The 10,000-nt window shown below is 51.9% G+C and overlaps 1 protein-coding gene across 1 annotated transcript in view; it reads right to left on the bottom strand.

Annotated features, from left to right (window-relative positions):
* The window catches only part of LOC310770645 (prickle-like protein 2), a gene marked incomplete at its 3' end in the record, with an annotated part of 27,682 nt that overhangs the window by 6,917 nt on the left and 10,765 nt on the right, over positions 1 to 10,000 (bottom strand). Inside the window, exons 3-5 of the mRNA XM_083663388.1 lie at positions 8,382 to 8,519; positions 4,613 to 4,816; positions 4,160 to 4,346 (exon numbers count right to left, since the gene is read on the bottom strand). Coding sequence (XP_083519514.1) covers positions 4,160 to 4,346; positions 4,613 to 4,816; positions 8,382 to 8,519 — 529 coding nt within the window. The remainder of the gene's footprint in view (positions 1 to 4,159; positions 4,347 to 4,612; positions 4,817 to 8,381; positions 8,520 to 10,000) is intronic.

Raw genomic sequence — 10,000 nt, 5'->3', positions numbered from 1 at the left:
CCACACGAGTCGCAGTACTCTGCGTAGAGCGACTTACCTATGTGTTCTCCACACGCGTCACAGTACTCTGTGTAGAGCGACTTACCTATGTGTTCTCCGCACGCGTCGCAGTACTCTGCGTAGAGCGACTTACCTATGTGTTCTCCGCACGCGTCACAGTACTCTGCGTAGAGCGACTTACCTATGTGTTCTCCGCACGCGTCACAGTACTCTGTGTAGAGCGACTTACCTATGTGTTCTCCACACGCGTCGCAGTACTCTGCGTAGAGCGACTTACCTATGTGTTCTCCACACGAGTCGCAGTACTCTGCGTAGAGCGACTTACCTATGTGTTCTCCACACGCGTCACAGTACTCTGTGTAGAGCGACTTACCTATGTGTTCTCCACACGCGTCACAGTACTCTGTGTAGAGCGACTTACCTATGTGTTCTCCGCACGCGTCACAGTACTCTGCGTAGAGCGACTTACCTATGTGTTCTCCACACGCGTCACAGTACTCTGTGTAGAGCGACTTACCTATGTGTTCTCCGCACGCGTCACAGTACTCTGCGTAGAGCGACTTACCTATGTGTTCTCCACACGCGTCGCAGTACTCTGCGTAGAGCGACTTACCTATGTGTTCTCCGCACGCGTCACAGTACTCTGCGTAGAGCGACTTACCTATGTGTTCTCCGCACGCGTCGCAGTACTCTGTGTAGAGAGACTTACCTATGTGTTCTCCACACGCGTCACAGTACTCTGCGTAGAGCGACTTACCTATGTGTTCTCCACACGCGTCACAGTACTCTGTGTAGAGAGACTTACCTATGTGTTCTCCGCACGCGTCACAGTACTCTGTGTAGAGAGACTTACCTATGTGTTCTCCACACGCGTCACAGTACTCTGCGTAGAGCGACTTACCTATGTGTTCTCCACACGCGTCACAGTACTCTGCGTAGAGCGACTTACCTATGTGTTCTCCGCACGCGTCGCAGTACTCTGCGTAGAGCGACTTACCTATGTGTTCTCCACACGCGTCACAGTACTCTGTGTAGAGCGACTTACCTATGTGTTCTCCACACGCGTCACAGTACTCTGTGTAGAGCGACTTACCTATGTGTTCTCCACACGCGTCACAGTACTCTGTGTAGAGCGACTTACCTATGTGTTCTCCACACGCGTCGCAGTACTCTGCGTAGAGCGACTTACCTATGTGTTCTCCGCACGCGTCGCAGTACTCTGCGTAGAGCGACTTACCTATGTGTTCTCCGCACGCGTCGCAGTACTCTGCGTAGAGCGACTTACCTATGTGTTCTCCACACGCGTCGCAGTACTCTGCGTAGAGCGACTTACCTATGTGTTCTCCACACGCGTCGCAGTACTCTGCGTAGAGCGACTTACCTATGTGTTCTCCGCACGCGTCGCAGTACTCTGCGTAGAGCGACTTACCTATGTGTTCTCCACACGCGTCACAGTACTCTGTGTAGAGCGACTTACCTATGTGTTCTCCACACGCGTCACAGTACTCTGTGTAGAGCGACTTACCTATGTGTTCTCCACACGCGTCACAGTACTCTGTGTAGAGCGACTTACCTATGTGTTCTCCACACGCGTCGCAGTACTCTGCGTAGAGCGACTTACCTATGTGTTCTCCGCACGCGTCGCAGTACTCTGCGTAGAGCGACTTACCTATGTGTTCTCCGCACGCGTCGCAGTACTCTGCGTAGAGCGACTTACCTATGTGTTCTCCACACGCGTCGCAGTACTCTGCGTAGAGCGACTTACCTATGTGTTCTCCACACGCGTCGCAGTACTCTGCGTAGAGCGACTTACCTATGTGTTCTCCGCACGCGTCGCAGTACTCTGCGTAGAGCGACTTACCTATGTGTTCTCCACACGCGTCGCAGTACTCTGCGTACAGCGACTTACCTATGTGTTCTCCACACGCGTCGCAGTACTCTGCGTAGAGCGACTTACCTATGTGTTCTCCGCACGCGTCGCAGTACTCTGCGTATAGCGACTTACCTGTGTTCTCCGCATGCGTCGCAGTACTCTGCGTAGAGCGACTTACCTATGTGTTCTCCGCACGCGTCGCAGTACTCTGCGTAGAGCGACTTACCTATGTGTTCTCCGCACGCGTCGCAGTACTCTGTGTAGAGCGACTTACCTATGTGTTCTCCGCACGCGTCGCAGTACTCTGCGTATAGCGACTTACCTGTGTTCTCCGCATGCGTCGCAGTACTCTGCGTAGAGCGACTTACCTATGTGTTCTCCGCACGCGTCGCAGTACTCTGCGTAGAGCGACTTACCTATGTGTTCTCCGCACGCGTCACAGTACTCTGTGTAGAGCGACTTACCTATGTGTTCTCCGCATGCGTCGCAGTACTCTGCGTAGAGCGACTTACCTATGTGTTCTCCGCACGCGTCGCAGTACTCTGTGTAGAGCGACTTACCTATGTGTTCTCCGCACGCGTCGCAGTACTCTGCGTATAGCGACTTACCTGTGTTCTCCGCATGCGTCGCAGTACTCTGTGTAGAGCGACTTACCTATGTGTTCTCCACACGCGTCGCAGTACTCTGCGTAGAGCGACTTACCTATGTGTTCTCCACACGCGTCACAGTACTCTGCGTAGAGCGACTTACCTATGTGTTCTCCACACGCGTCGCAGTACTCTGCGTAGAGCGACTTACCTATGTGTTCTCCACACGCGTCGCAGTACTCTGCGTAGAGCGACTTACCTATGTGTTCTCCGCACGCGTCGCAGTACTCTGTGTAGAGCGACTTACCTATGTGTTCTCCACACGCGTCGCAGTACTCTGCGTAGAGCGACTTACCTATGTGTTCTCCACACGCGTCACAGTACTCTGTGTAGAGCGACTTACCTATGTGTTCTCCGCACGCGTCGCAGTACTCTGTGTAGAGCGACTTACCTATGTGTTCTCCACACGCGTCACAGTACTCTGCATAGAGCGACTTACCTATGTGTTCTCCACACGCGTCGCAGTACTCTGTGTAGAGCGACTTACCTATGTGTTCTCCACACGCGTCACAGTACTCTGCGTAGAGCGACTTACCTATGTGTTCTCCACACACGTCGCAGTACTCTGCGTAGAGCGACTTACCTATGTGTTCTCCACACGCGTCACAGTACTCTGTGTAGAGCGACTTACCTATGTGTTCTCCGCACGCGTCACAGTACTCTGTGTAGAGCGACTTACCTATGTGTTCTCCACACACGTCGCAGTACTCTGCGTAGAGCGACTTACCTATGTGTTCTCCACATGCGTCACAGTACTCTGTGTAGAGTGACTTACCTATGTGTTCTCCACACGCGTCACAGTACTCTGTGTAGAGCAACTTACCTATGTGTTCTCCACACGCGTCACAGTACTCTGTGTAGAGAGACTTACCTATGTGTTCTCCACACGCGTCACAGTACTCTGTGTAGAGCGACTTACCTATGTGTTCTCCACACGCGTCACAGTACTCTGTGTAGAGCGACTTACCTATGTGTTCTCCACACGCGTCGCAGTACTCTGTGTAGAGCGACTTACCTATGTGTTCTCCACACGCGTCACAGTACTCTGTGTAGAGAGACTTACCTATGTGTTCTCCACACGCGTCGCAGTACTCTGTGTAGAGAGACTTACCTATGTGTTCTCCACACGCGTCACAGTACTCTGTGTAGAGAGACTTACCTATGTGTTCTCCACACGCGTCACAGTACTCTGCGTAGAGAGACTTACCTATGTGTTCTCCACACGCGTCACAGTACTCTGCGTAGAGCGTCTTACCTATGTGTTCTCCACACGCGTCACAGTACTCTGTGTAGAGTGACTTACCTATGTGTTCTCCACACGCGTCACAGTACTCTGTGTAGAGCGACTTACCTATGTGTTCTCCACACGCGTCACAGTACTCTGCGTAGAGCGACTTACCTATGTGTTCTCCACACGCGTCACAGTACTCTGCGTAGAGCGACTTACCTATGTGTTCTCCACACGCGTCACAGTACTCTGTGTAGAGTGACTTACCTATGTGTTCTCCACACGCGTCACAGTACTCTGTGTAGAGTGACTTACCTATGTGTTCTCCACACGCGTCACAGTACTCTGTGTAGAGCGACTTACCTATGTGTTCTCCACACGCGTCACAGTACTCTGCGTAGAGCGACTTACCTATGTGTTCTCCACACGCGTCGCAGTACTCTGCGTAGAGCGACTCGAAGCAGTGACAGCAGTGTGGCCGCCCGTCCTTCATGATGTAACGCTGGCCGCCGAGCGGAGCGTCGCACTCGAAGCAGCAGAAGTGCTTCATGTGCCAGTGCCTGCCCTCTGCCTCCGTGCACTCATCAGCAAAGATGATCTGCGTGAGCGAGACATGGCGTTAACCCGGCACAGAAATATTCAACGGAGAGAGCAACTGATGCGACTGATATGAATCAGCTGGGAATGAAAAATGAAAGACACATTTTTTTTAACTCCGTAAGCTGCTTTGCCACACATTTTAGCAGAAGACAAATCAGACATGGCAAGAATACTGAGAGATCTTTGCAGTTTAAACCCCATCCAAGCCTCTTTTTGTTATTCAACGATTCAATTTGCGGGCCCCTGAAGGGCTGACGGGCGCACCTCATCACAGGCACAGCAGCGGGGTTTCAGCCTCTCGGCGTGGTGCCGGCCACACAACATCTTGCCATCCTGGTAGAAGTAGATGAGATCCACCAGCACTTCCTCGCACATGCTGCAGACGAAGCAGTGCGGGTGCCAGCACTGCCCGTGGCCCGCTCGCGCTGCAAACACCACCAGGTCTCCTCCATTGATCTGACCCCCGCACTAGAGAGGAGGGAGAGAGGGAGAGGAGGGAGAGAGAGAGAGAGGGGGGAGAGAGAGAGAGAGAGAGAGAGAGAGAGAGAGGGGGGGGGGGGGGGGGGGAGGGGGGTGCAGAGTGATGAGGAAATAGGGATGGGAGAGGAGAGGGAAAAAAAGATGAATGCAAAAATAAATGTGTGGAGAAGAGAGGGGAAGGGAGGGGGTGAGAAGATGGCACTTGAAATGAATATTTTTAAGAGTGAAGTGTTTTCTATTTCTAATCTGTTTCATCTGTCTGATGAAACGTCAACAAAAAGAAGCACAGGCAAGAAATCATATTTAGGATCATGCAAATCCCTTAGGCAGGGAGAAGCTATGGAGAGTGTCAGGCAGGGAGAAGCTATGGAGAGTGTCAGGCTGACAGGGAGAAGCTATGGAGAGTGTCAGGCTGGGAGAAGCTATGGAGAGTGTCAGGCAGGGAGAAGCTATGGAGAGTGTCAGGCTGGCAGGGAGAAGCTATGGAGAGTGTCAGGCTGACAGGGAGAAGCTATGGAGAGTGTCAGGCTGGCAGGGAGAAGCTATGGAGAGTGTCAGGCAGGGAGAAGCTATGGAGAGTGTCAGGCTGGCAGGGAGAAGCTATGGAGAGTGTCAGGCTGACAGGGAGAAGCTATGGAGAGTGTCAGGCTGGGAGAAGCTATGGAGAGTGTCAGGCAGGGAGAAGCTATGGAGAGTGTCAGGCTGGCAGGGAGAAGCTATGGAGAGTGTCAGGCTGACAGGGAGAAGCTATGGAGAGTGTCAGGCTGGCAGGGAGAAGCTATGGAGAGTGTCAGGCAGGGAGAAGCTATGGAGAGTGTCAGGCTGGCAGGGAGAAGCTATGGAGAGTGTCAGGCTGACAGGGAGAAGCTATGGAGAGTGTCAGGCTGGCAGGGAGAAGCTATGGAGAGTGTCAGGCTGACAGGGAGAAGCTATGGAGAGTGTCAGGCTGGCAGGGAGAAGCTATGGAGAGTGTCGGGCAGGGAGAAGCTATGGAGAGTGTCGGGCTGGCAGGGAGAAGCTATGGAGAGTGTCAGGCTGGCAGGGAGAAGCTATGGAGAGTGTCAGGCAGGCAGGGACAAGCTATGGAGAGTGTCAGGCTGACAGGGAGAAGCTATGGAGAGTGTCGGGCAGGGAGAAGCTATGGAGAGTGTCAGGCTGACAGGGAGAAGCTATGGAGAGTGTCGGGCTGGCAGGGAGAAGCTATGGAGAGTGTCAGGAAGGGAGAAGCTATGGAGAGTGTCAGGCAGGGAGAAGCTATGGAGAGTGTCGGGCAGGGAGAAGCTATGGAGAGTGTCGGGCAGGGAGAAGCTATGGAGAGTGTCAGGCAGGGAGAAGCTATGGAGAGTGTCGGGCAGGGAGAAGCTATGGAGAGTGTCAGGCTGACAGGGAGAAGCTATGGAGAGTGTCGGGCAGGGAGAAGCTATGGAGAGTGTCAGGCTGACAGGGAGAAGCTATGGAGAGTGTCAGGCTGACAGGGAGAAGCTATGGAGAGTGTCGGGCAGGGAGAAGCTATGGAGAGTGTCGGGCAGGGAGAAGCTATGGAGAGTGTCAGGCAGGGAGAAGCTATGGAGAGTGTCGGGCAGGGAGAAGCTATGGAGAGTGTCGGGCAGGGAGAAGCTATGGAGAGTGTCAGGCAGGGAGAAGCTATGGAGAGTGTCGGGCAGGGAGAAGCTATGGAGAGTGTCAGGCTGACAGGGAGAAGCTATGGAGAGTGTCAGGCTGGCAGGGAGAAGCTATGGAGAGTGTCGGGCTGGCAGGGAGAAGCTATGGAGAGTGTCGGGCAGGGAGAAGCTATGGAGAGTGTCGGGCAGGGAGAAGCTATGGAGAGTGTCAGGCAGGCAGGGAGAAGCTATGGAGAGTGTCGGGCTGGCAGGGAGAAGCTATGGAGAGTGTCAGGCAGAGAGAAGCTATGGAGAGTGTCGGGCTGGCAGGGAGAAGCTATGGAGAGTGTCGGGCTGGCAGGGAGAAGCTATGGAGAGTGTCGGGCAGGCAGGGAGAAGCTATGGAGAGTGTCGGGCAGGCAGGGAGAAGCTATGGAGAGTGTCGGGCAGGCAGGGAGAAGCTATGGAGAGTGTCGGGCAGGCAGGGAGAAGCTATGGAGAGTGTCAGGCAGGGAGAAGCTATGGAGAGTGTCGGGCTGGCAGGGAGAAGCTATGGAGAGTGTCGGGCAGGCAGGGAGAAGCTATGGAGAGTGTCAGGCAGGGAGAAGCTATGGAGAGTGTCGGGCTGGCAGGGAGAAGCTATGGAGAGTGTCGGGCAGGCAGGGAGAAGCTATGGAGAGTGTCGGGCAGGGAGAAGCTATGGAGAGTGTCAGGCAGGGAGAAGCTATGGAGAGTGTCGGGCAGGCAGGGAGAAGCTATGGAGAGTGTCGGGCAGGCAGGGAGAAGCTATGGAGAGTGTCGGGCAGGGAGAAGCTATGGAGAGTGTCAGGCAGGGAGAAGCTATGGAGAGTGTCAGGCAGGGAGAAGCTATGGAGAGTGTCAGGCAGGGAGAAGCTATGGAGAGTGTCAGGCAGGGAGAAGCTATGGAGAGTGTCAGGCAGGGAGAAGCTATGGAGAGTGTCAGGCAGGGAGAAGCTATGGAGAGTGTCAGGCAGGGAGAAGCTATGGAGAGTGTCAGGCAGGGAGAAGCTATGGAGAGTGTCGGGCAGGCAGGGAGAAGCTATGGAGAGTGTCGGGCAGGGAGAAGCTATGGAGAGTGTCTGGCTGGCAGGGAGAAGCTATGGAGAGTGTCAGGCTGACAGGGAGAAGCTATGGAGAGTGTCAGGCTGGCAGGGAGAAGCTATGGAGAGTGTCGGGCAGGCAGGGAGAAGCTATGGAGAGTGTCAGGCTGGCAGGGAGAAGCTATGGAGAGTGTCGGGCTGGCAGGGAGAAGCTATGGAGAGTGTCAGGCTGGCAGGGAGAAGCTATGGAGAGTGTCGGGCTGGCAGGGAGAAGCTATGGAGAGTGTCGGGCAGGGAGAAGCTATGGAGAGTGTCGGGCTGGCAATCATACCTTCTGTCAGTGAAGGAGGAGGACAACAGGGGAAACCGCTGTTCCGACCTCCCCTTAGTTCGACTATAACCTGACATTGCCAGAGAATCCAGCTTGCTTGCAAGGTTAGTTCGAGCACTCAATGTTCCGACATCCCATTATTCCGACCCACCACTTTATAGTCCGACAAATGCATCATTGGGTTAGGGTTAGGGGTTAGAGGTTAGAGGTTAGAGGTTGGGTTAGGGGTTAGAGGTTGGGGTTAGAGGTTAGGGGTTATGGTTAGGGGTTAGGCTTAGGGGTTAGAGGTTGGGGTTAGGGGTTAGGCTTAGGGGTTAGGGGTTAGAGGTTAGCGGTTAGGGTTAGAGGTTAGCGGTTAGGGTTAGGGGTTAGGGGTTAGGGTTAGGGTTAGGGGTTAGAGGTTGGGGTTAGGGTTGCGGCGTGACAGAGAATGGGATGTCGGTTCAATGATGCATTCGTCGGACTATTAAGTGGTCAGAATAATAATAGGATGTGGGAACATTGAGTGGTGGAACTGGAGACATGTCATCAATACTCTAGCTGTTAGCTGTTGGCTGTACCTGTTCACAGGTGGCCCCATTGATGGTGAGGGGGAATGGACGGACGCTGCCCCTGCCCAAGTTGTCCTTCTTCCGTTGGTTGCTGAAGAGCTTCAGCTCTCGTTTCTCCTCGTCATCCAGAGTGTTACAGTAACACACCTGGTCAACACAGTTCATCATCACAGAGTGTTATAGTAACACACCTGGTCAACACAGTTCATCATCACATAGTGTTACAGTAACACACCTGGTCAACACAGTTCATCATCACATAGTGTTATAGTAACACACCTGGTCAACACAGTTCATCATCACATAGTGTTATAGTAACACACCTGGTCAACACAGTTCATCATCACATAGTGTTATAGTAACACACCTGGTCAACACAGTTCATCATCACAGAGTGTTATAGTAACACACCTGGTCAACACAGTTCATCACAGTGTTACAGTAACACACCTGGCCAACACAGTTCATCATCACATAGTGTTATAGTAACACACCTGGTCAACACAGTTCATCATCACATAGTGTTATAGTAACACACCTGGCCAACACAGTTCATCATCACATAGTGTTATAGTAACACACCTGGTCAACACAGTTCATCATCACATAGTGTTATAGTAACACACCTAGTCAACACAGTTCATCATCACATAGTGTTATAGTAACACACCTGGTCAACACAGTTCATCATCACAGAGTGTTATAGTAACACACCTGGTCAACACAGTTCATCATCACAGTGTTACAGTAACACACCTGGTCAACACAGTTCATCATCACATAGTGTTATAGTAACACACCTAGTCAACACAGTTCATCATCACATAGTGTTATAGTAACACACCTGGTCAACACAGTTCATCATCACAGAGTGTTATAGTAACACACCTGGTCAACACAGTTCATCATCACAGAGTGTTATAGTAACACACCTGGTCAACACAGTTCATCACATAGTGTTATAGTAACACACCTGGTCAACACAGTTCATCACATAGTGTTATAGTAACACACCTGGTCAACACAGTTCATCATCACAGAGTGTTACAGTAACACACCTGGTCAACACAGTTCATCATCACAGAGTGTTACAGTAACACACCTGGTCAACACAGTTCATCACATAGTGTTATAGTAACACACCTGGTCAACACAGTTCATCATCACAGAGTGTTATAGTAACACACCTGGTCAACACAGTTCATCACATAGTGTTATAGTAACACACCTGGTCAACACAGTTCATCACATAGTGTTATAGTAACACACCTGGTCAACACAGTTCATCATCACATAGTGTTACAGTAACACACCTGGTCAACACAGTTCATCACAGTGTTACAGTAACACACCTGGTCAACACAGTTCATCATCACATAGTGTTATAGTAACACACCTGGTCAACACAGTTCATCACAGTGTTACAGTAACACACCTAGTCAACACAGTTCATCATCACATAGTGTTATAGTAACACACCTGGTCAACACAGTTCATCATCACAGAGTGTTATAGTAACACACCTGGTCAACACAGTTCATCATTACATAGTGTTACAGTAACACACCTGGTCAACACAGTTCATCATCACAGTGTTATAGTAACACACCTGGTCAACACAGTTCATC

This window comes from Poromitra crassiceps, assembly GCF_964638095.1.
Source record: "Poromitra crassiceps genome assembly, contig: HAP1_SCAFFOLD_143, whole genome shotgun sequence".
In the NCBI taxonomy this organism is placed as follows: Eukaryota; Metazoa; Chordata; class Actinopteri; order Beryciformes; family Melamphaidae; genus Poromitra; species Poromitra crassiceps.
This window is presented reverse-complemented; position numbering and strand designations above follow the sequence as displayed.